The sequence below is a fragment of the Rhinolophus hipposideros genome (genome assembly GCF_964194185.1).
Source record: "Rhinolophus hipposideros genome assembly, chromosome: 18".
Classification (NCBI taxonomy): Eukaryota; Metazoa; Chordata; class Mammalia; order Chiroptera; family Rhinolophidae; genus Rhinolophus; species Rhinolophus hipposideros.
This window is the reverse complement of record NC_138064.1, coordinates 20,546,871-20,574,213: the sequence shown is the minus strand read 5'-3', so window position 1 is coordinate 20,574,213 and position 27,343 is coordinate 20,546,871. Positions and strand designations below refer to the sequence as shown.

Genomic DNA, 27,343 nt, shown 5'->3' with positions numbered 1-27,343 from the left:
GTTCTGAGTCCCCATCGTTACTCCCGCTCATGAAGATCTGAACAGCTGGGGGTAGGGTTGTTCTATCCAGAACACACAGACATCTTGTGGTCTCCTTTCCTTTTTTTTTTTTGTTTTTTTGATTTTTTGTAAAGCAAGTCAGAAACTTTATTCTTTGGCCAAGGAATGAAGAAGGACAATCTTATGCTTTAAAGTGCTTTAAAGATACCTTTTCCCCATTCTGGGGAATTAGTAAACAGTAAAGTCTTAAGGGGTCTAGGAAGGGAGGGATAGGGGGCTAGGTAGGGGGATTCAGGGATGAAGATTCCCGAGGAAGGGTGGAGAGCTCTTAGCTTTCAAGGGACCATATGCAGTTCCCAAGCATGCTTGGAACATGCCTAGTCTTGGCCTCCTTTTTGACTCCTGGATTTAGATGTGGTGGTGCTGGGGCAGGCAAGCTGGATTTACAGGCACAACCTGAGATCCTGAGACTTCACTTAAGATCTGACCTTGGAGGTCCAGAGGAACTTGAGGGTGGGGGCACAGTTCAAAAGGACTCTGAGATCTGGGACTCAGTAGCAGGTCCTGGGCTATGAGACATCTGGGTGGTTCCAGATTGTAGCAGCAGTATATGCTCTGGGGTTCCCAGTCCCTGGTGACATTATTTGTACCTAGTTTCCTGTATAAATTGTACAGCTGCAAATTAGATATAGTTTTCTAATACCTGCCCATATTCAAGTATAACAAAAATACCCTGACACTTGTATGACATTTCCCAGTGCATTTTAGTGGCTTTTTGAATGACACTGTTATATTGTGGGCTCATTTGTCTCTGGATGGTCCCTGCTGATTTACATCTGAGCTGAAAGATTCAAGGTACTTGATTTTTCGATCCTGTTAGATTAGTGCATGGACCAAAAATGGTGACTTCTCAATTTCTTCACGATCAATTGCATGTTGCGTATGTGTAAAATACAAGGGACACAAACTTTGGAATCCGAATTCCAGGAACTTTTCTTGCTAGTAACTGTCAGTTTCTGATCATCAGTATCTTTAATCTTAAGTGAAATAAACCAATAAAAAAATGCCAGCTAAGTTATTTAGGGCTGTACTTTAACCATATAAATAAAATAATAATTTTTAACTTTGACCCTAATGGTGTCCAAAGGATTGAAAATAATGATGGGATTGTCTGTTAGGTAGAGGGCCTGGTGAGAAGCTTTGGCCTAGGCAGGGGCCTAGAGAATCCGTTAAGACATACCCTATTGGGTCTCACATAAATGGGCTGATTCATAGCCTCACATCAGAGAGTAACTATTCTCTGCATGCAGCTTCCAATGATAATCTACCTTACTGCTTTTAATCCTTATCACAATTCCAGGAGCTTTATTACTGAAGGTGTAGCTGAGGCTTTCTATCCTAAGAAAACGCAACTGAGGCTCAGAGAAGGGAGTAAGTTGTTCAAGTTACACAATTAGTAGGTGGTAAAGTAGAAATCTCCTCATTACCAAGCTCTTAATGACAATACTGCATACACACAACTCACCCTAATTTCAACCTCACATGATTGTCAAAACTCCTTCCCCAAACAAGAGTAACCCTAGCCATAAGAAAGCACTGTTGTTTCTTTTGCCAAAAGTATTCTCTACCTTATTGAAATTCCCGTAAAATATTAAATCCATGTACTCAGACATCATTCATTTGGGGTAAAAAATTATACAGCTGTACACAGCATTTCAACCCTAACTAGAACACTGAAAAATCTCTGCCGTTGGAACAAACCACTGTGGGATAAGTTAGAGAGAATTTCATTTCACACACCGAGTCAGAGTTAATTTTATTAAGCTGCTCTTGGTAGGAATGGGGTTCTGTCTAAAGAATAAAAGGGTCAGCATATTATGAAATACCACTTACACAAGATGTACATCAGATTAAATGAAGAAACAGTAGGAAAATACAGAAATGGTATTACTTGGCTTCATCTCTAACTCAGTCTTGGTAGGATTGGCCAACAGGTCACTGGAACTGTGAATAACAACAATGGGGACTCGTAAATTCCTTTACTGACCACGTAACCCACAGGAATCCATATATTATTTGGCAAATCCTTAAGTCTACCAGTATCTTAAGTAAGGATTCTTCCATACTCAAAGTGTAATGCTTTGTCACAACAAACGTGTTCCTCTATTTATTCTTGTTACAAGAACATAATAGCAAAGGGTTATCTTTTTTGAAGAAGAGTAACTTGCACATGCAAGGTCAATAGAGCTGCCAGAAAGCCGTCGATCACAGTGCAAGGGGGTTTGTAGTAGAGCATTAGCGTACGTGGCATGCCCCTGGTCTCCTCCAGCTGCTGCATTAATAGTTCACGCCTTCCTTCCATATGGAATATTGGTCACAGTATTCATTCATCATATCCATGCTTTTACTTGGAATCTGAAGGTCCTCCCTGGAGCTGCCCTGTTTCTTTTTCATCTCACCATGACTAAAGAAGCTAAGGTGTGGGCATTATAACCTACAAGTGATCCCAAGGGAATAGGCTGTCATTTATGTGTTCCTCCCAGTACTGAACAAAAGAGAGAAAGCATGTGGGTTCACCCACCCATTGTCATCATAAATCCATTCCAGCTCCATTTCAAAGGTCTCAGGGTTTCAGCAGAACATCTAACATGAAATGAATATATACATTCAAAGAGCTGGCGTATTGTATCACACGGGAGAAGGGAGAACACCCATTGTTACAGGCTGCAGAGCCAACTGAAGAAGAATACGATAAAGAATGCCATAGGTCCTCAGCACAAAAAGATGACTCTCATCATTATCCTACAGGGGGGGAAAGTGATGGTCTTCCGGAGTTACAGAGGGCTCTCGAGTTTTTGAAGTGTCGCTACCTAAGTAACCGGAGAACTGTCCCTGAGTGGTTTAATAATTTTAGGGAATGAGTCCTCTGCCCAGCCCTAGAGTCAGAAAAACCAGCAATGCAAAGTATTAATAATTATTTCACTTCCCTGAGCCTCAGTTTCTTTAACTGTAAGAGAGAGATAATCAGGCCTCTGATTGCATTATAGTAAGGATCAAACACAATGGTGTAGTTTATCAATGGCAGCCGTGTGTGTAGAGACTGGACATTGCCCCACTCGGACAGGTGGCCCTAATTAGGTCTGATTTTGCAGACAATAAATAGGCTGCTGTCTCAAGGGTATGATTTAAAAGCTCTTCAAAGCTTTGAAACCCTGAGGTCTCATCTGATGTACCTATCCCAGTGATGTTCTACCATTATTAGAATCATGGCACCTGAGGGAGATTAGTAAGAAGGGCGAGGGGCATTGTTTTCAGAAGCCGCTGTGATGAAGCACATATGCAAAGAACCATGATTTGGAAATTAGAACATTTGGATTCATCTCCCCACACTGTCATTGCTTCAGAAGTGTTTCTCCAACTCAAAGTATAGAGTCTGATTCAACAGAACTGGGTGGGGCCTGAGATTTTGCGTGTTTCACAAACACCCATATGATGTCAGTGCTGCTCATTCATGGACCAAGCTTTGAGTGGCAAGACCCTGTATGACCTTGAATGGGCAAATCATTTATTTTCTATAGAGGTAAATACAGAGGGAATAGAGGTAATCAGTGAAATGTGCTTTGTCATGCTCTTTGGGAATCAAATGGGGCATTCTTGGGGATCTGCTGACTAAGACTTAGAAGGCAATCTGTCTCCTTTGGGCAGACAGTTAGAGGGCAGGGAAATTTTTATAAGGGGTAGGGGTGAACAATGACAACGGAGGTCCAGGGTGCTAGGGGCACTCTAGATGTTGCTAACTCCCAAGCCAGGGAAAGGAGGCGCCTAATGCTGGCAAATGAAAGCTACAAGTCTAGGTGTGGTTCTAACTGAAGAAGAGAGAAGGGTTCTTTATAAATTATGTGTGTATCGCAGCACCTGAATGGGGGAGAGACTTTTATTTCACATCTTAGATTTTTTAAACACATTAAAACAAGAACTATGTCACCGTATAATGAATTTATTCGCATTACTTAATTCATTCCCTTGGCAAAAAATTGTTAAGCATCTATGATGTGTCAGACCCTGACGATACACTCAGTGCCCTGTCCTCACAGCTTTCATGGTATATCATTAAAAAGAGATCTATAGAACAAATAATATAGAAAATCTTTTTAAAGTTCATATGTGTATCAGTTGATCCAGCTGCCATAATTTATACCACAGACTGGGTGGCTCAAACAGAAATGTATGTTCTCACGGTACTGGCAGGGTTGATTTCTAGTGAGGCCTCTGTCCTTGGCTTGCAGATGGCTGCCTTCTCCCTATGTCCTCATGTGGCCTCTGGGTGTGTACATCTCTGGTACCTTTTCTTCCTCTTAGAAGGACAGCAGTCATATTGGAGTAGGGCCCCACCCTTATGACCTAATGGAACTTTAATTACCTTTTTAAGGCCCCTATCTACAAATAGGGTCACACCACTGGACTTCAACATTTGAATTCAGGGGGAATATAATTCAGTACATAATAATATCCATGTCTGGTGTTGACTTGGATTAATATCCCAGCTCTGTGCCTTATCAGCTATGTAGCTTTGTTCAAGATACTTAACCTCTCTAAAGTTCAGTTTCCTCTTCTGTAGAAGTGACTAAGTAGTACATTTATTAAGCTGTCATGGAGAATAAATTGGGTAATGTTTGTAAAGTGTTTAACACAGAGTCCAGCACTTATTAGGTGCCCCATTCTGCCCCCTATGTCTTTCTTTAGATGCTGACCAAAGATATTTATTTTTTGCTTTCTTTGGGTAATAAATTTGACTTTACTACCATTTGCCCTGAATCTACTAATAAATTAGGATTTCCTCTCTCTGAATCTGTCCTACTCTCACACTCCTCACCACCCCCCCCATCACTGTTCTCGGAAAGAAGATATCTACTGGAATCTTCAACTCTAGCTATAAGAGTGGAAGTTGGATGAAAATAAAATACTGATTAAGCTTCTCAGATACCTCTTAAGTGGAAAAAAGTAATTATTCTGTTTCCCTAAACAAATAAGAAATTTGGTTTGCAGGCACTCTTATACATACTATATAGAGCTTACAACTGAATAAGCTATGTAGAAAAACTAAAACTAAAATTTTTTTAGGAATTAAACCAAATTAAAATGATTTCAGTGATTTAAAAAATATTGAGTAGTTTCTAAGTTACCAAATCAAGATGCTGTATGCACAAATATCTGGTCCACAATATATGATTCATTTAAGAAATACACTTTACCTGATGTGATGTAAAAGTTGAAGAAATTTAATTTCTTTTACAGTTCAACTTTTATGCAACATGGTTAAAATGGCCCAAAATCAATACTGTGATGAAAAACTGGTTTCTTTGTTGAGTCTGGTGTCTGTCAGGAGGTTTCTAGGGGCATCTGATCATTATTTAAGTTTAAACTCAATTATTCAGAAATGCCCCATAGCAGTAGTGGCAGGATAGCCTAGAAGCAAGAGCTTACTAAACCACTTAGTACTAACCCAAGCAGTTTTGGTTCCCAACTTTCAGGGTGAAATATTCAAGGCATCCGAGGAAGAATCATGCACCATGTGAGCCATGCACAGAGCATGTGAAACCTGTTCTGTTAACAGGCACAATAGTATTACATTTAACTCTGGGAATATTTCCGAAAGGAATCAACAAGCTGGGCTTAGATTCTCCAAAGGAGCCTGTGCCTAAATTCCTTTTCGTTTAAGTCATTCTGTTTCCCTTTTAAATACTTTCACATCCACTTTCAGTACAGGTAGCTTAATTTCTATCATGTGTAGCTTTTGAGAGCATTAGCTTTGTTTCGGGTGCCAATGATTGAGTTATGCTGGATGTGCTTGGAAAAGGCCCACATTCATTCAGGAAACTCTATTTGAACTAGATCCATATGTAGCTTAAGCAAAAAAAAAAAAAAAAAGTAGCTTTCTGATTGGAGATAGTTTCTGGCTTCCAGCATTATCACATATGATTTTTGTTTTTGATATGCTATGGCATAGAAAGTAAGGTTGGAACCAAAACTTTGGGATGATTTCTTTCACAGTTTACATTTACTGAGCACTTACTACCTCACCATTGTGTTGTACTGTGTTAAGTACTTTACATCAATTGACTAATTTAATGCTAATAATAATCTTATGAGGAAGGTAAGTATTATCTCCATTTTTCTTAAGGTTTGGAGTAGTTAATGAACTTGCCTAAGTTTGCTCATCTTGTAAGTGGAAGAGGTAGTTTTCAAGGTCTCTAACTCTCAAGTCAACAAAAATAAAGAAGATGTTATTGCACTAAAGGTTGATGACACCCTTGTGAAAGCCACCAGCCAAAGGATTGGGGTAGGGTGGAGGAAACTTTGTTCAAAGATTGGTTCCTTGGGATAGCTATTCTGAAGTTTATCAGAAAGCCTGACAACTTCTCTAAGTTCTGGGGTTGTAGAAGTCTCTAGGTACAAACTATTGATGTACTACTTAGACAGATTATTAGTAGTCATTGTCTCTTGGTACCACTCCTCTTGAGAAGGCTAATTTATTAACAAAACTCTTAACACATCCTAACTTTACCTCTAGCTTCACCTTTCTTTTTTCCCCCCCTTTCTTACCCAAACAGAGTTCTTTCTTTGTATAATTTGGAAGGAAAGTTCTTTCTCTAGGAAATTAATGCTCTCAAATTATGGTGTGGTGAAGCAGAGATTTTGTTCGCTTATGTTTTATTTCCTATTGTAAAGCAATACTTTGTAAAATACTTTGTAAAACAGAATTACTAAAAATGAGATACAAAAACATACAATAAAAAGTCGATTATTTTAATTAGATTCAACAGGTATAAAATTATTCTAAACAGATTGCTATGAAAGTTTGCCTGTGTTCATCTTGCTTGTGTTTATCTGTGGATGGGAAACCCTGTAGACACTTTGAATAGCGGGTTCTGGGCTAGTGGTTCTTGATGCGGTTACATTTAAATATGTCATCTTGTTAGTTTTATATTTGTGCCATGGGGGGGGGGGTTGTTTGGTTGGATGGTTGGTTTTTTCATTTTATCTTTTTCTGCCTTCTTTTGGCTTTAATATTTTTAAAAATTATTTCATTTGTTTCTACTATTGTCTGGTACCTCTTTATTTTTTTAGTGGTTTCTCTAACATTTACACTATTCAATACTTATCACTGTCTGCCTTCAAGTAATGTTATACTACTTCACGTGTAAGAATCTTACAGCAATTTATTCTGAAGTCTTCTGTCTTTTTGTGGTCAGACATTTGACTTTTACATGTACCATAAACCCCACAACAAATTTTTATTATTTTTGCTTTTAGGCAGTCAATTATCTTTTTAAAGGGAATGAAAATAAGAAAAAAGTTACTATACATGTCTTCATTATTTGTAGCACTCTTCCTTTCTTTGTATCAATCCAAGTTTCTGTCTGGTTTTGTACTGTTTTTCCTAAATTATTTCCTTTACTGTTTTTTATTTTTTTTGTAACTCAGGTTTGATGGCAATACAATAAATAGCACAGCTATTGTTTTTCTGAAAAATCTTTATTTTTGTCTCAAAGTAGTTTTTAAAAGATATTTTTACTAATATAGAATTCAGGGACGTCTTTTTCATTGATGTCTTTTTTTTTTCTTTGCTAACTTTAAAAATGTCATTACGTTGTCTTCTAGCTTGAATCGTTTCTACTAAGGAATCTGCTACCTTCCTATCTTTGTTCAGCTTTATGTAATGTGTCTCTTGCTCTGGCTGCCTTTAAGAATGTTTGTTGAGTTTTAGGAGTTTGACTGTAACATGTCTTGATATGGTTTTCTCATTTGTGTAATTAATCTTTTGGGTTTTTTTGTAGTTAGGCTTTGAATATTTTGGTTCTGTTGTTTCACTATTTTTGAGAAATTCTCAATCATTGTCTCTTAAATATTTCTTCTGCCTTCTTTTTTCTCTCTTTCCTTTTTTCAAGAATCCAGTGAAAGTGTTAGACAACAGGTTATTTGATTGCCTGTGACCTCAGCTCCCGAATGCCCCCCCCCCAGTAATATTAATTCAGCATTTTTCTTATTATTAGAGGGAGTACACTATTATTTGCAGCTGTCTATGCCCTAAACAGTGGAGCATATTTAGAACAATTGTTCTTAACTTGTGTTCACAAACTGCTAGAGGGCTTTGAAGTTATTAATTACAAGATGCCCATGAATTCATATGCACACCCAAAATTGTCCATGGACTGAATACATGTTACTTCTCAAAAATATGGAGCTACATTTTCAAATGCATGTAGGTGTTGCTGCAATTAATATACTTCAAATGGATTTAAAAATCATTGCTGAATTAATTATGATTTTCACCACTATATATTTTCTCGAATAACAAATTGTTATAGTGCCATGAAATTCTCTGTAGTGCTATGAGTATTTTTTGACTTTGGCTTGAGATGTTAATCTGAGCATACTTGCTCTAGTGTTCCCTTCAGGCGTGGGCCAGAATCCTTTATAAACACACCCCATGTAGTTACACACTCAGGTGACCCACCTGAGGATAAGACTACACCTGAAGATAAGACTAACTCTTCTTAAGTTGGGCTGTTTATTATTGTAGTTCCTCTGAGACACTTTTTGCCCTTTCCTGCTTTAGAATTTTTAAACTTTGTGTAAAAATAAGTCACTACTGGACAAGTGAAGTTACACACTGGAAGCCCAGGAGCCATCTTGAAGAAACAGATAGGTTTCATTTGAACCTGGCTGAAGATTTTTTTTAAGTGAATTCTCAATATTTACGATTGAAAAATGCACCTAGCGCCCCACCTCATTTTCCTTACCATACATTACAGCCCTATTGCCAGTTGGACTTCTGGAGTCATTTGAACCTATGACTATTACTTTAGCCCTAACCTGTACCAGGTCTTTCCAGGGTTTTTCTCACTTTGTCTCTGTTCATAGACTCTGTCTACTTTGGTCATCAATCCCTTTAACATCAAGAAAATTTTTTACACCCTAGTTAACAGTAAATTATACCTTCTACAGATCTGAGGAAATATTTAAGGAGATTGCTATTGGTATTGCTGTTTTTTAAACCATAAATTATATGCCAATGTATATTATCCAGTGATGTACCTAACTTTGGACGACTAACTTACTTGGAACTCAGATTATTTTTTGTACTGTGTGTAATACTTTTATTTTGCCATTCATTTTTATGTGGCCATTCTCAGAGAAAATAAAAAAAAAAAAAAAACACCCAAAACACTGAAGACCATTAGGTGATAACCCAAAAGTTTATCAGAAGCACAGAGGCTTCTGTATAAGAGGCAGTGGGTGAGAGGGCACTCAGGAAACATCTTCATTTCTTGCAAAATCCAGATCATGCATCTGTGGTCATTTAATTTCATGCCCCTAATTCACAATGGAGCAAATAAACTGTGAAAACAATGGTTTTTGAAATATTGTACCCACCTCTCAGATGCTCAAAATCTGTTTCAAAGGAAGTGAACATTTGGAAGGGTGGGTATACTCAGAATGGCACTTACATGTTTCCACTCAACAAAATAAATCATGCTGCTCAAAGGCAAGAGGCTGTCATGTCTTCCCACCCTTCCCTGTGTGCAGGGACAAACTGAACCCTCTCAGGGACTACTGTTTTTCAGGGACCTGGTTTTCAATAGGTAGAAATTGTCTCTTTTATTCCTTCCTTTTTTTTTTATTTTTTATTTTTAGTATAGATGCCAATAATCACACCATGTCCTTGATCTTTTATTTTGCAACCGACATTATATAATTATTTCCTTTTTGAAGTCATTAAAAAAATTGTAGTCTTGTTCTTTGATGTATTAAGGAAAGATAAGTTAAGATTGGAGCAAAAAAAATGAGAAGAATTATGAAAGGTTTTATTCCTGACTTTGTCATTAACATCTGTGAAACTTAAGAAACTGAAAAGTGCAGAACAGTTCTTAAAAATAAATTTGTATTAGTGTTGATTCTATTTAGTAGACAACATTATTTGGAGAAATTCAAGAAAAGAACAGTGTTGAAAATAATTATTCTTGGTTGTTTTCCAAATAAAAAGCGAGGCAGCACAACTTTAAAAAAGTAACAATGAAAATATAAAGTGTTTTTCTCCCTGTTACTTCTCTTTCCTTTCCCCATCTGCACTCTCTGGGCTCTCTCTCTCTCTGCTTTCTCTTTTTGCTTCTCATTCCTTCTTTCTATTTTCTTCTAAGTATTGCCATGTTCCATAAAGGATTTGAAGCAGCTTTCAAAACAAGCAAATATATAGTAGCGTGTGTGCTTGCGCGTTTATAAAGTAGATGTGGTAATCATTCAAAAATGAAAATACAAGGAGCCAGGAATGAATTTAGTCTACAAAGTGTGTGCTGTAGTAACTATTACATTTACTGGAGAAGGACCACAAATTTGGCTTTGGAATTTCTAGCAGCCAATATGAAGAAGGAGGCACTGTTATTTATATGGTTCTCAATATTTCTAGGGCGGGATTTCTCAACCTTAGCATTACTGACGTTTTTTGACCAGGTAATTCTTTGTTGTACTCTTCTGTTGCACTGTAAGATGTTCAACAGCTTTCCTGATGTCTACCCAAGAGAAGCCAGGAACACATCTGTCCCCTCCGTCTTGACTACCAAAAATAGCCTAATAGCCCCTAGGGGACAAAACCATCCCCATTGAGAACCACTGAATTAGAAGAATGGCAAACAAATTACAAACTTGGCAAAAATCCCACTAGTCCAACTAGATACACCTTGTGGCATTTAAATTTTTTTGAATATTTTAGAACATTTTACATGGTAGAGTTTCAGTCAATTGAAAGATAAAACATTCATGTATGTCTCAGATGATTTATTTCATTAGGAAAACTTTTCATTCTACAAATCTGATGTACTAGCATAAAAATCAGTATGGGTACAGAGCTCCTTCTCGTTTTTCTGGGTTGTCATTCCAACTCCACTGATTTCCAGCTGAATAACCTCTCTGAATTTCATATGTAAAACTGCTTACTAATAGCATCTGTATCAGTGGTTGTTATAAAACTTGTGCGACTTTTATATAGGCAAAGAGCTTTGCTCAGTGCTTGGATCTTAATAAGTACTCTATAATTATGAGAGGATAACTGAAAGTAAATTATTATTTGTAAATAATAACGACAAGAACCTTATAGAGTGGGAGAATGTATAATAATAAAACTGAAAATCTGAAATGCCCTTATTAGTTTTCTATTACTGTCTTTATTAACTGAATTTCATTCAGCCATGACTTCGAGTGAACGAAGTCACATTTCTTCCATTGGTTAGTCATGTTTGCTTCAGCAGTCCTCCGTAGTTATTATTCGCCTTATTCTCTTTCCCTAATAGTAAGAGAGAGTGTTCTTCTTTCAGATGCAGTTCATAGTGTCTAGTGACCAGCTTGTAACTAGTGCTGTTTTGGTTCTTACTCTCCCTCATACAAAAGTTCTTCCATGTCTCAGTAGAGCAAGCAGCTTCCTAATTATTTTAGGAGCTTCAAATAATGCGTAGTATGAATAATTGCTGGATGTTTCTGACTTCCTCCTCTCCCCATCACTCCTGTTATTTTCTTTCTTTTTCTCCTTGTTTGTTTGTTTGTTTGTTTGTTTACTTTTTAGAATCGCTGAGTCCTGCAGGCCTCTGCTAATTATTCTGGGGTTGTCATGTTGCCAGTTGTCCTGCATTCTCTGAGCTCCGTAATGAAGTAGAGCCTCAGAACTGTGCCTCTTTCTGCTCTATTTTTTTTAAATTACTACCAAAGTGTTGTACTTCAATTTCTTTTTCTTTTTTCTTGTCTTTTTTTATTTTTTATTTTTTTACAGATTTAAAAATGTGTTGCCTATTTCGGTTTTAATTACTTCTCTATCTCTTTATCTCTTTCTACCCCAGTAAATAACATGCGTCTCTGAGAGCATGGGCTAGCAGGATCTCAGTGCCAGACTCTTGTGTTCTCATCAGAATTGCACCTCCTCCTCTGATGACTAAATCTTCCTTATGGGCCAAGCTTGTATAACTCTCAGTTCTAAAGCATATTTCCACCCTGTCTCACCACATTTGCTTGGTTCCTCACACAGGAAGACTTTTTGTGGGACAGCCTCACCTAACATTTCTGATCCCCAGTTTTGGACACGTTAGGTCCAGACCCTCCTACATATTTATCAAGTGAGTTGAATTTTGGGGGGATTATTTCCAGATTGATAGATTTTAATTCTGGCACTAAAACAAGGCCTCTGTGGACAGTTACTCAGCAGACTACTAAAGCTGCCTTCATGTTTTGTACATTAGTTACATTGTCAGAGATATTTGGAAGTTGAAAGCATATTGATTTTTAGAATAGTATATAAGGAAAAGCTTGGTAAACATGCCAGATGAATTCTAAGGGGGGCAGTAAGTTGCACGTTTCCACATTAATTCCAAAATACAATTATATATCACTAGCCATGTATGCAGCATATCCTTGGGGACTTCTGCCCAGGATCCTGGCTAGAATATTTTTCCTGTCATCACAGCAGAGTAAATTTCTGACCTTGAAAATGGAACATAAAATTACCAAGACTCACTCATATGTGTGATAAACATGCTCTTTCTCTTTTCTCTTCATTATGCTAATCATCTCTGCAATTAATAATACGTCAGTCTCTTTGAGCCATAGGTTCTTTTCAGTTTTAAAATTCTGTCTGTAAGACCAATTTATGGTTGGACACAGCCTGTTTAGGTAATTGCTTGGTCTCTCAGCTTGCTCTCCCAAGATATCATTAGGGAAGGATAGAGTCCTGATGGGATCCTTGGGTACTCATGCTGTTCAGGTTTCCATGGCAACCTCATGATTGTTCCTGATTGTTCCTGATCTCCCAGCATTTCAAGCTGAGGTCAGCAGCTGATTTTCTCCCAATTTCTAATGTCACTGCAAGATGGAGTTTTGTGGGGTTCCCAGGCTCCAGCAGTCTCATTTTCGCTCTCCTTGGTACTGGGGTCACCCCTCAGCTTCTGCTCTGGACTCACTTGACCCTAACTACACTTAGTTACTCCAGCAGAGGCTCTCCCATGGCATACTTTTGGAGGATTAGGGGAACTTGAGGCTTCCATTTGTACCCCAGGGGATATCAGAGCATTTTAGGAAAGCTTCAGTCTGACCTTCCATTTAGGTTTCACACTACCTCACAGACTTTTTTATGGGGTGCTTACAGTTTAATTTAGACAAAGATTGCAAAAGTCCCAAGTGTAAGTAAATAAGACTTGCTTATTATTTTGTCAGTTTCCCTAACATAATTTCTTCTTTCTGGGATTTGCTCATTTATCACTCTCTGCTTCCCTGCTTCTGTTGTACCTCTTTGGCTTGCCTTTGTCCAATTGCTCAGGACCAGGGGGATGGCTTTTAGATTTTTCTTCCTTTCATTATATCCTATCTATAACCTAGGTCAGCAAGCCAGGCCCTGTGCCTGGCTGTCATATTTCGAGAGTCTCGTCACTGAGCTATCATTCAGAGAAGCAGGGATAGCATTGTCTTGATGCTATCACTAACATAGGACTATAATCTGAGACTACCAGGCTTAGTTCTTGACATGTAAAGGACTGTGGGGGGAAAAACCCTCCCTCACCACGAAATCTGGATTTTGGGGTGCATTGATGTAAAATCCTATTTCGAATGTCAATTTATTTAATTTCTTTTATATCAATCCTTATCTCCCTTTCAGCTCATGTACCACTGCCTCCTACTGCACATGCATGTGTACACATCTCTCTCTCCTCTCTCTTCTCTCTATCCTCTCTCTTCTCTCTTTTCTCTCTCTCCTCTCTCTCTTCTCTCTCCTCTTTCTCTTCTCTCTTCTCTCTCTCCTCTCTCTTATCTCTCTTCCCTCTCTCCTCTCTTCACGATCCTCTCTCCCCTTTCTCCCTCTCTTCAGGCAGAAGAATGAACTGGTGGGCAGGCCAAGGAGGAGAAATGTGGTGCATGAAAATAAAAAAAACATAAAAGCACATTGACTTTTTTTTTGTTCAACTTATAGTAATTCTGGTTTTCAGAATTTGCATGTCTTAAGGACTTGGGCAAGGTTTTAGTACCAGCTAGAGTAGACAGCAGGTTGCTTTCTGTTCCACTGCCATTTCTTTCCCCTTTCCTGGCATAATCGGTTACAATTTGCATTATCTTCCATATCCAGAACCAACTCTCTCAATCTTTCTATTAATACCTTCAACTTCCAAATGCTAGAGCACCAGTCTTCTTACAGTTCTAAGCCCTTCTCGTCGCTACTTCTACCATTATTGTATTCCCATCTCTGCTCCTTACCCCTGTTTACATATATTCATCTGAATGGAACCCTTCATGCTCTTTTTCCTTCCTTTCCAGCCTCTGAGTATCCTACTCCATGCCAGGAATCACTATCAATTTATGGAGTCAACCATCCTCTCTTATCTAGAGTTTTTTTTCACTGTCAGGAAGTCTTGCAGCAGTTGAAATCAGAGCTCTCATATGAAGGTTTTTTTTCTTGATGTTAGCACTCATATAGGAAAAGGTTTTCGGCAATCTCTCCAACCAACAAGAGGAACATAAGGAGAGGAGAAATACTTTTTGCCACTGAAAATGGCAGAAAGTGGATTTAGCAATCTTTTATATCCAAGGAGAGTTCATGAGCCATGTATCTTTTTTTGTTGTTGTTAAACCATTGGAGCTGTTATTAGAAAGTAACCCAGCAAATACATGTGGGTAGCCTTTGATGGCTAATTTTGGTAGTTAATGGCCCTGAAACACTATTTGGAATACACTATCTTGGGAAAATATGCTTATAAATTGACTTATGAACTTTCTGGGGTATAACCTTGCTGTGGACTGAATTGTATCCCCCCAAAATTCATATGTTGAAGCCCTACCCCAGATATGATTCAATTTGATAAGACTTTTAGAAGGTAATTAAGGTTAAATAAGGTCATAAGGGTAGGGTCTTACTTTGATAAAACTGGTGGCCTAATCAGAAGAGGAAGAGAGACAGATATGTCTTCCTGTACAACACTCACCAAGGAAAGGCCATATGAGGGCATAGAGAGGAGTCAGTCATGTGCAAGCCGGGAAGATAATTGAACCAGAATTTCAAACAGAAACAGAATTGGCTGGCAACCTGATCTTGGGCCTCCAGCCTCCAGCGCTGTGAGAAATACATTTCTGTTGTTTAAGCCACCCGTTCTGTGGTGTTTTGTTATGGCAGCTTGATCCAAGACAAACCTGTTAATAAATTCAGAATTGAATATAACTACCCATTTAAAATAGATAGTATCCACAAACCTTGATCATTATTACTATTTAGTTATAAATGAAATGTACATAGAACATAGGTTGAAGTGGTATTTAGATAAACTGTTTTTCATGTTCAAATGTAAGTAAATAAATGTTGGATGATACATCGCATAGAGTAACCATTAAGTCTTTTGGGATTTATTGGTTTATTCTATGTTTACTTGCCTTCCCAGTAATTTTAAATGGGATTAAGGAGGACTTTCTGTGGCACCTGTAGCTCCGTAATAGTTGAAAATTGGTTAAAAACTGTGCAATGCAATGCAAAGGTTGGTTTTTATTTTCAACTTATGCAATCACCTTCCACAAAGGTATATCCACATGAAGCTCAAATAACGATTTGTAGTCATGCAGTACAAAATAAAACTTTCAATTTAGCGGGCACATGATTCGGTTCAAATGTCCATTTGATGATTCCTGCACTTTTTAGTTGATGATGTTCACCACGGTGGTGTTGATTCTGACTGTCTGGATGTCCTTAGGAAGCAATGGTCATTTCAGGAACGTGGTAGAAAGACATAGGCTGTTAGGGTCAGAGGTCAGCGTGAGAGTCCATGAACCAGCCCAGGAGGCGTTCTAAGCCACAGTGTGCTCATGCAGTAAACACTTAGTAGGCCTCTACCATGTGCGAGGCTTTACAAAATGCGTGTATTAGCAGCTACATTAGTAGTAGCTAACATTTGCTTGTCACTTATTTAATCCTCACCAAAATCATATGTGGATGGTACTATGAAATTTTGCCATTTCACAAGTAAGGGAACCAAGGCACAGAGGCATTCATTAATTAGTTGCCCACTGTCATTTAGGTTCCAGTGGTAAAGCCATAATTTAGTGAAAACTCAAGACAGTTTAATTCCACTATGCTGTTGTTGAAAGGATCTTAATTTTCTATTTATTTATGTGTTTGTTTATTCTCATTTATTTTTATTTATTCATTGTTCTTGACACAATTTAACTTGGTAAGCTTTTCATGAAAAAAGGCATGTGAAAATGCTTAAACACTTAGTGCATTGTAAATATGTGTTATTGTTAGTCATTATATTTGTTTCATGTCATTAGTCCTCTTTAATTCTTTTAAAATAAATCTTTATTTTGGGTGGGATTTCCCTTCTTTGACCCATTTGAGAAGTCTTGATATTGGCAGTCACAAAAATGTTATTATTTCATAGTACTCAAAGTAATTTATGTGTCCTAAAATTAGAGACTTCTACTATTTTATACAGTTATTTTATGTATTATGAAATGTTTTATACATAAAAATATGTAACATATATGATAATTATAAAGCACTACTATTGAACTTTTATATATGTTCTCTTATTGCATGCATGAGAAAGAGTAAACAGCATTTAATAAAGGTGAAGCCAAAATATTGGTCCATGCTTTGTTCTCTAGTAAAAAAGCAACCATGTATTTTAATGGTCTCTCCGGTTTTAATAATACCAATTTGCGCTAAGACTAGTGTACAAAAATGTTAGAAATTTTAACCTTCTACTTTGAAAATCAAATTGCTCCCTGCAGCTGAATGTTGTGACTGTTTAATGCTGTGAGTGTGTGAGGACCACACACTCCTTCCATTTACTTGGAGAACCTAACTGTGGTTGCTACTTCTACTCACTGACTGCTACTGCTACCTGCCTGATAATTGTCTTTGGCCCTTTGTAAATCTGCAGCCAGAAAGGTATTTGAATTTTCCCCCTCTAGCACTTGCAAATCCGATTTTTATGTATAGCTAAGTGCTGTTAGTTTTTGCTCTATGTACTACTGGGGCCTGGTTTCTAGCAGGCCTGTAAGCACGCCAGATCCTGCCTATGTAATGCTGTTTGTAATGAGAAATCTAAACAGGGAATGGCAGTGAGGCATGGCAGGAATGTGTTTCCATTGGAGAAGTCAGTGTAGAGAAAAAATATAAGCAAAGCTATGTCCAGAAGGCCTTTTCAGCTGGCCAAGACGGAAGACTAATGTTATTGTACATAGGCTGTTACCCTGCCAGCCCTTCCTCACAAATTTGCTTTCTTTCTCTTCCCCTCTCTTCCACTCCCCTCCCCCCTCCTCCCTTCTTTCATCTATTCCTTCTCCTTCTCTTTCTCCCTCTCTTTCTGCGGGCTCTGCTGACTGTTTGCTCAGGTGGACAGTGACACCATTTGGAATGAGCTGCACTCGTCCGGTGCTGCACGCATGGCTGTTGGCTGTGTCATCGAGCTGGCTTCCAAAGTGGCCTCAGGAGAGCTGAAGGTGAGGTCTGGGTTGCATTAAGTGTGGGAAATCCAGAGAAGAAGCTGAAACAGAGATGTTGTTGTTTGGGAATTGTGGGGAGTGTGGTGTGGTAATAAAAGGAAAGGGGTGGAGGGAAGAGGGCAGGGAAATGGCCACTAAGGTGTGATAATAACGAGTCTGTAGGTAGGTAGTAGCTGATCCTGCTCGAAGGGCCTTCCTCTCTTTGGGGGAACTCTGCGGTCAAGCCACACTGGTGTGTTTTTAAGAGTATAGAAATGGTGAGTAAAAGCTATGGTCCAGGTTAAAAATACTCAGTACATACATATCTGTCATGCCCTCCTGAGATTCTCTTTTGAAGCAATTTAAAAAATATGATTACTGAGTACTATGTATAAGCTCAGAATACCACCCAGAGAGAAGGGGGGATGGGGGAGAAAGGTAAATACCAGACGGGAAGGATTGGGAGGAAGAAGGAAATTGTTGATTAGAAGGGTAATGATCCAGAGTATGTTTTTCCACGAAAGAACTTCAAAAATGAGCTACACTTTATTGTTCTTTTCTTTTTACGGTCTCTTCTTTTCTACATCACATGAAAAGAACAATGTCCAAATCCAAAGTTTCCCAGTCTAAACAATTTATAAAAGTCAGAGACCTGATAGATGATGACATTTTATTTGATATTTTAACAGTGCTATTTAAAGGTATGCCATGTGCATCTTGAGTATATTTGCCTAGTAAACTTTCTTGGTGCTAACGTGGCTTTTTAATGCAGTAGTTTGCACACTTCATAATGAAATCTGGTGGTTATTGATTTGGTATTGTTAGCACTTGTTGAGCTGAAGGGAAATATATCATGATCAACAACATAGACACTGTGAGTTTTGTTAATCTAAAATAGAGTCTAATTAGGATTATTTTTCCTTATGTCTAATGAATCTTTATTCAGTTACCCCTGCCTGTTCTATTTGTGATTAAACATGCAGGTTAAGAATGTATACTTTATAATGTATTGTCTGTCCCTGAAGTTGTTGCTGTAACTCTTTAAGAAGTCAGAATCTACAGAAATATAATTTGGATAAGGTGGGCTATATATAAAATACATATATACAGAGGGTGCCAAAAATGTATACATACTCGGGATGCCAAAAATATGTAGACAAGTGGACACTTTGGTCAATGTTGCTCAAGCAGTGGTTTGCCTAATTAGAAGTGTCTGGACACTAATGGTAACCACTTTGAGCTCCTCTTGTAATTGCAGAAGTCAAACGTGACTTGTATTCATCTTTTGTTATCGGTATATATTGAGTATTACAATTTTAATACAGTTTTTTCCTTTCCTAAAATATAGAGTGTGCCAAAAAAAAAAAAAGAAAGGAAAACTGTATTAAAATTGTAATATTCAATATATACCGATAACAAAAGATGAATGCAAGTCATTTGTATATATATTTTTTGGCACCCCTGGTATATGCCTTATGTGCAGTTGACATGATTAGCATCAAGACATTAATTACTCATCTCGGGATTTATGGGACCGTTAATGTGTTCACTACTCAGTCTTTACCTTTGGTAACAAGCTATTGAAAAGAGAAAAGGACTCAGCCTTATGGAGAGGTTTTGGCTGCCTCCCCGTTGTACCTTAGCAATAATTCTTTCTTTTGGAGTATGTCACTTGTAGCACTGGAATAAATTGACTTTTTTAAAGAATAATATTTGAGGTTTCATTTTCAAAAGAATTCAAATGACAGACAATAGCCAGGCCACAGTATTACAGTATTTTTTAAAAACTGTGCTGGCATCAACCCACTTCATAACAAAGAATAATGAGTATGTTAGCATTCACAATTTCTAATGCTTTTGGTTTTGTGGAAATTTAATCAATAATTCAGAAACCTTCTCAAGTAGCATGCCCACATATTATTCAAAATCATCATCATTATTAGCCTCACAGAATGTAGAATTGCCAAATGTGTGTATGAAGAGTGTTGAATGAAAACCTACTTCTGATGTTTAGGAGGTAGTCATTTAAAATAGCCAATTACAAACAAAGTGTCTATAACATATAGTATGGACATGCTGATCACCAGCTGTACTAACATTGGGTATTTATGTTAAGAACAGGATTCGAACAAATGGTTTTTACTCCCCTTTGTTGAGAAATCAACAGGTATGGATGGTTAAAAAAAGAAGAGAAGACTAGAGAAAAAGAGCCAGCTTAAGAGTCAAGAAATCTTAGTCCAGGCTCTGCCACTTAAGTTCTATGTCATTTGTGGCATATCACTTAACTTTTCTGGGCCCCAGTTTCTTGTTCTGTAGGATCAGCAGGGTGGAATTGATCGTGTTAAAAGTCATGCATGGTGCAGACATTCTGAGCTATTTGAAAATGAAAAGTAGATCTGATTCTCAATAATACACTGTGTGGCACACCAAATAGTAGATATTCCAAAACTAATTTTCTGCTTACTTGGGTGAGTAGTCCGATTTTGCAGCTGGTTTATCTTTCTGATTGTTAAGCCTTAAGTAAAAGTCCAAGACAGGCAAGATCTCAACAAAGAAACTGACGCTCACCGAACCCAAAGAGACCGAACCCTGCAGTTGCTAATAATTTGAACACACCTATGGGAATGCCATTTGGGAAAGCTAGCGATTACAAATGATTTTGTGGCCACAGTGAAGAACTGACTTATAGAGCCATGTGTAGGGACCTCTAGCTAATCAGAAATAGTACTCAGTGTCTACCTGTCCCAGACTCCAGTATAACCTGCTGGCCAAGAGCATTAACTCTCATGGCTGTGGAGTCACTTCATTCAGATCTAGGAATAAAATAGGGAAGCTTATTTGAGGACATTGCTAAGTTATTCTCTGATAAGAAATGTAACATGAGAAACCTTTAGTATTTCATTTATCATGTTCTGCATCTACATTCAGTTCTCACATGCCTCCATTCTCCTGGTAAATCAATAACTTAATGAAACAACATTGGCATATTATAATACTGCATTTTGTGAGACTATACTAATTTAGCTCTGAAAATAGAGAATTAAGAGCTGTATTTCAAATAGAGTGAGCTTAGATGGAATGCTAAACTGAGACATGAGAAATAGGTCATAGAGGGAGGTCACTGAACTCAGAAGATAGGGACCTAGGAGATAAGAAATGGGTACAAAAAAGGAAAATGCCAAAGACAAATTTGATTACCTGGAATTTGTGCTTGATGCTGAACTTGATCGTGACCACTTCCCTAACTTTTCACTTTTCTTCACCTGAGGGTACTGATGGAATGAAGAATTAGAATGAACCAGGCACAGGGAGAGGGTCTCATGTTGATGCTTAAATAGACCCTGGGCGGCAAACTAAGACAGGGAATTAGTGTCTTTTTGGTACAGAATGACATGCTCAATGGAGTTCAGTAAAAATTATGGGGGCTTTCAAGTTTTCTATGTTTGCAACAAGGTATTTTTTTAAAAACCCACACAAGTGGAAATTTCTCAAATATACAGATGCCCAAATGGGCTATGTCTCAGATTGTATTTCTAAGGACCACACATGTTCTGAAAATGCTGAAATGTTTCATGTGTTGGAAACAATAATTGGAAGAATAGCTATCTCAAAATAGTTTTATTATTCTACAGCACCTTTTTAAAACTTTGTGTAGAAATAGAAATATCTCTAAAAGACAAACTTTTTTTCAAGTTATAAATGGTTCAATAGTTGGTTCAAAATATGCAAAATGTTGGTTCAAAATGTTCAATAGTTGGTTCAAAATCATGCTGTACACCTTAAATACCATGTTTTCCCGAAAATAAGACCTAGCCGGACCATCAGCTCTAATGCGTCTTTAATATAAGACCCGGTCTTATTTTAATATAATATAAGACTGGGTAAAATATAACATAATATAATATAATATGATATAACATAACATAGTATATAATACCGGGTTGTATATAATATAATATAAATCCCGGTCTTACTTTAATATAATATAAAACCAGGTCTTTATAATATGATATGATATGATATGATATGATATGATATGATATGATATAACATAATATAATATAATATAACATAATATAATATAATATAACATAATATAATATCGGGTCTTACATTAATTTTTGCTCCAAAAGACGCATTAGAGCTGATGGTCCGGCTAGGTTTCAGTTTTGGAGAAACACAGTGATACCTGGTATTCATTGAGTACCTCCTACAAACTGGTTAGTTTACTTGTAATTTACCGTATCCTCAAAATGGCCTTTGAAGTAAGTACCACCAATAGGATACAAGCTCAGAGACATCAAGTAACTTTTTAAGTTCCTGCATACTGTTTAGTAAATGGCAAAGCCTGTACAGGAAACCCAGACATTTTCTTAAAGGGCCTGTGAAAAGACTCACTTGCTTGCAGGCACTCACCCTGGGCTCTGACGGGGGAACAGTGGTATGGGGGGTGATGGAGACATACAGGGAGATACTGAGTTGTGTGGCTTCAGAGCAAGGACTGGAGGAAGAGGCCATTTTCCCTATGTGGAGTCCCTTTCCTGTGCAGCTGGCAGGCAGGTACCATCTTTTCTGTATTGAGCCTCCCTGCCACGCTCAATAGGCAAATTTGAATCTGATTTGGTGTGGTGAGCTCTCTTACTTCACCATAGTGACTCCCTGAGACCCTGCCACATCTAACTCCTTACCACAGGAGGCTTTATCAGTGGTTGAATCTTGTGGGAGATGACAGGTAGCAGCAGGCCTCGGACTGTCCTGTCTTTTTGCAGAGCTACCCCAGAGCTGGTCCTGGTGGCAGTTATCCTCAGTTCATAGTGTGGCCTTTCCCACATGCCCCCAGGTCCAGCACAAGCAGCAGCCATCTGTGTGTCTCTTTTTAGCTCCTACGAGGTAGTCCCTGGTCGATCATAGGCAGTGGCTGACCTTGCCCTGCGCCAGAGCTCTTACCAGGAGACCCCAGAAACAATATACCTGGAGATTGGCTTCAGTCCACAGCAGAATACAGCCAGTTAGCCCCACCAGTGGCACACCTGAAGGGTGGTCTCAACAGGCACCAGCGCCAGCTGAGACGAATCCCAGTCCATGGGGGTAAGCCCGCTGCTCAGCAGTCCATAAGTTGTGAAAATGGCCAAACCCCACAGTCAGTCAGCCTGAGGATCAATCCCAACTGCTTACAGGCCAATAATAATCAAGGCTCAACTATAACAGGAAGGCACACACAACCCACACAAGGACACTCTGAGAGCACCTAGTACAGGTGACAAGGGAGACTTGCCACTGGGCACCACAGAGTACCTAAGAGTACCTGGCAAGACTAGAAAACAGCAGATCCACCTAATATATAGAAACAAACACACAGAGCCAGCCAAATGAGAAAACAAAGAAATTCATCCCAAATGAAAGAACAGGAGAAAAATCCAGAAAAAGAACTAAACGAAATGGAGGCAAGCAACCTACCAGAAGCAGAGTTCAAAACACCAGTTATAAGGATGTTTAAGGAACTTAGAACTTCAATAAAGAGATAACAAACATGAAAAAGACATAGAAACCATCAAAATAGCCAGTCAGAGGTGAAGAATACAATAACTGAAATGAAGAATGCTCTAGAAGGAATCACCAGCAGACTAGATGAAGGAGAGGCTCGAATCAGTGATTTGGAAGACAAGGTAGCAGAAAATACCCAGACAGAGGAGCAAAAAGAAAACAAGAATTTTTAAAAAATGAGGATAGTTTAAGGGGCCTCTAGGATAACATCAAGTATAACAACATTCACATCATAGGGGCTCCAGAAGGAAAAGAGAGAGAGCAAGGAATTGAAAACCTGTTGGAAGAAATAATGATGGAAAACTTCCCTAACCTGGTGAAATAAATAGATGTAGAAGCCTAGGAACTGCAGTAAGTCCCAAATAAGTTGAATCCAAACAGGCCCACACCAAGACACATTATGATTAAAATAGCAAAGTTTAAAGACAAAGAAAATCCTAAAGGCAGCAAGAAAAAGGCAATTAGTTACTTACAAGGGAGCTCCCATAAGTCTGTCAGCTGATTTCTCAACAGAAACTTTACACACCAGAGGGGATTGGCAATAAATACTGAAAGTGATGAAAAGCAAGGACCTACAACCAAGAGCACTCTACCCAGCAAGGCTATCATTTAAAATTGAAGGAGAGATATAGAGCTTCCTAGACAAGAACAAGCTAAAGGAGTACATCACCACCAAACCAGTATTACAAGAAAACTTAGAGGGACTTCTTTAAGACTAAATAAATAAATGAATGAATAATAAATAAAAATTTAACAATAAAAATAAATAATATGAATAATATAATGGCAATAACTACTTATCTATCAATTACTTTCAATGTAAATGAATTAAATGCTCCAGTCAAAACCATAGGATGGCTGAATGGATAAGAAAACAAAATCCTTACATATACTGCCTATAAGAGACTCACTTCAGATCAAAAGATACACAAAATGCTACTTTGAAGGGACATATGCATCCAAATATTCATTGCAGCCTAGGTCTCCGTTGATGGATGAATGGATAAAGAGGAGTTCATACATATATACGATGGACTATTGCTCGGCTATGGAAGGGAATGAATAGGTTCTTACCATCTGCGACGGCAAGGGTGGACCTGGAGGGTGTCGTGCTGAGTGGAATATGTCAGACAGCGAAAACCAGATGCAATGTGATTTCGCTTACATACGGAATCTGAAGGACAAAAAACAAAACAGAAACAAACTCATAGATACAGAGAACATTTTGATGGTTGCCAGATGGGAGGTTGAGGGGGTGGGTGAAAAAGTAGAAGGGATTAAGAAGTACAAACTGGTTGTTACAAAGTAGTCATGGGGGTGTAGGGTATAGCACAAGGAATACAGTCAATAATATTGTGATAACTATGGTATCAATGGGTACTAGATTTATTGGGGTGATAGATGGGCGGGGTGTTGGAGACAGAGTGAAAAAGGTGAAGGGATTAAGAAGTACAAATTGGTATTTACAAAATAGTCATGGGGATGTAAAGTAAAGCATAGGGAATATAGAGAATAATATGTAATAACTATATATGATGTCAGGTGGGTACTAGACTAGTCAGGGGGATTGCTTCTTACATTATACAAATTTCTAACCACTATGCTGTGTACCTGAAATTAATATAAAATAATATTGAATGTGAACTTTAATTGAAAAATTTAAAAAGAGCGGATAAAAGTAAAGGGCAATAAAAGGTCCAAATTTCCAGGTGAGTCATGGGGATGTACAGTATGGGGAATATAGTCAATAATATTGTGATAGCATGGTACAGTGTCAGACGGTTGCTAGACTTACCATGGTGATCCCTTCTTCAGGTATATACATGTTGAATAACTATGACATAAACCTGAAACTGATACAATGTTATATGTTAGCTATATTTTTAATAAACATAAATAAATGTCAAAGCCTGTAGCAATCTTACGTTCTCTTTCAACTACTCTAGAAGTAATTTGTAAATGTAGCACAAATACATAAGAGAAAAAGGGTGAAAGCAACCTCTTTCAAATGGTCTAGATTCTCTCTTTTTTATTACTATAAAACATTTAATACATACAAAAAAGATAATAGGTTACATGAATAACTTACAAAGCATAATAATAAAATAAATACCTATGAACACTCACTCCAACTGAAGAAATAGTACTTTGCTAACATTAATTAAAGTTCTGTCCATACTTATCTCTTTCTTGTCTATTTGGCCAGGAGTAATCATTAATCCATTGCTTTTTAAAATCATTCCCTTCCCTTTATTTAATAGTTTTAACCATATATTTCAGACCTTTATAAAACCTGAATCTTATTGAATGTATTATTCGTCAAATTTCTTTCCCGCCACTTAAAATCATGTTATAAGGATTTATCCACATGAATTTGTATAGCTGTAATTCAGGCATTTTCATTGCTATAAAGTATTCCCTTGTAATACTTTATAATTTGTTTATTCATTCTTCTGCGGAACATTTTAGTTGTTTCCAGGTTTTCACTCTTTTGAACAGTGCTGCTGTGAACACTCTTGAATATGCATGCCGTTTCCCTGTGGCGTAACTATGAATAAACTGGCTAGCTCCTAGGCTAGAAACATAATCCATTTCGGTAAGTAATGCAAAGTAGAATTCCAAATTCATTTTGCCACAAAGACATCAGCAAAAATGGCCATTTAAACCTCTGAAAATTCTTTTCTTTATAAAATTAATGACAAAAGTGGCAAACATTTGTCAGGATTAATTTTTTAACTCTGGGAATTTAACCAAAAGCTTGCAACAACTCAAGAAGCATATATTCAAAACAAAACCGCCTGAATCTTGGTAGAAACAGTGAGCTTTGTGGTGTTTCAATTCACCCTTTTCTCATACCCTTTCTAGTTCCACAGCAGCCTTAAGAACTAGCAGCCTACATTCTCACTGAACCCCAAGAACTCAGCAGTCTCCAGGGGGGCAGCATGAGTTTGGAGTGTCTTCAAAGCCTCATTTGCAGTGAACTGCCATTATTTGTCCCTTCTGGTGCTTCAGCACAACACCCCACTTGCAAGACTCTTTCGTTGACCTGACGTAGAGTTCACCAAACATGAAAAGCCTTTTCGCCAGAAGCAGTTGTTGAAAAAAATTAAAGGCAACTGATTAGCTTCGTGGCTGCCTGAAGTACTGAATAACAGTGGAGAAAACAGTAGACTAACCCAAAGCTTCAAAGGGAAAACTGCAGAATGAGATGTGCATAAGGGTTATGAAATGCCCCCATCAGATTTCTAAGTCTAGAAGGCCACATGTGTGATAGGATTGATGTGTTAACACTAGGACAAACCAGAGAAGGCCCTAAGCTCTCATCTCACTGGGTTTGAGGCCCTGCTCAAATGGAAGTGAAAGCCAAGGTGGAGTTGTCAGCTGCCTCGTGAATATTGAAACTGTGCCCAACATATTCTCTCTGTCTCTCTGTCTCTCTGTCTCTCTCTGTCTCTCTGTCTCTCTCTGTCTGTCTGTCTGTCTCTCTCTCTCTCTCTCTCTCTCTCTCTCTCTCTCTCTCTCTCTCTCTCTCTCTCTCTCTCTCTCCCACCCCCCACTCCTTTGAAAAAGGCTAAGGCTACAGACTATTGATTCCAGGCATTTAAGGAAATCTCTGTCCAGTCATTAACTGACCACTAAATTAACCAAGCAAATACTTCTGTGCCATAGTCAACATAGAATACCAACTTTATAGAATTAGTTCAGAAAAGCCAATAAACAAACAAAACAACAGCAAACTGTGAGAAGGGGTGAAAATCTGATTTCCAAAATTGCCGTCTTGTATTATTGAAAATGCTCAGTTTTCAATATAAAATTATGAGACATGCAAAAAAATACATGAATCCACATGAAAAAATAAAAAGCACCAGTAAAATTAACTGTATAAATAAACATAAATGATATTACAATTGTATTTTTTTTTTGTTTGTAACTCTTTCTTTGCTCTCTAATGAAAAGATAACTGCATAAAACAATAATCTGTGAACATGAATCTGTGTTTATGGCACCCAGTGCATACAGATGTAATTTTTAGGACAATAACTGAACCAAGGAGGGCATTAGAAGTGGAGTTATTGAACAGCAAACAATGTTTTTTGGATACTGTTGATATTTGGTTCGTATCTGAACTAGATTGTTGAAAGTTAAAGTGTTAATTATAATCCACTGAACAACCAGTAAGAAAATAACTAAAAAATAAAAGACATGACAAGGAAATAAAATGGTACACTAGAGAATATCTATTTAAATTAAAAGAAGGTAGTAATGGAGGAATAGAGGAACAACAACAACAAAAAAA

General features: G+C 37.8%; 1 protein-coding gene across 16 annotated transcripts in view; it reads left to right on the top strand.

Annotated features, from left to right (window-relative positions):
• HDAC9 (histone deacetylase 9) overlaps nucleotides 1-27,343 on the top strand; it is an 857,167-nt gene that overhangs the window by 633,088 nt on the left and 196,736 nt on the right. For all 16 annotated transcript variants that reach the window (XR_013995394.1, XM_081080282.1, XM_081080306.1 and 13 more), the window contains one exon: nucleotides 17,413-17,520. Coding sequence is in view for 15 of the 16 variants with exons in the window: in XM_081080282.1 (XP_080936408.1) it covers nucleotides 17,413-17,520 (108 nt within the window). In the remaining variant the exon portion in view is untranslated. The remainder of the gene's footprint in view (nucleotides 1-17,412; nucleotides 17,521-27,343) is intronic.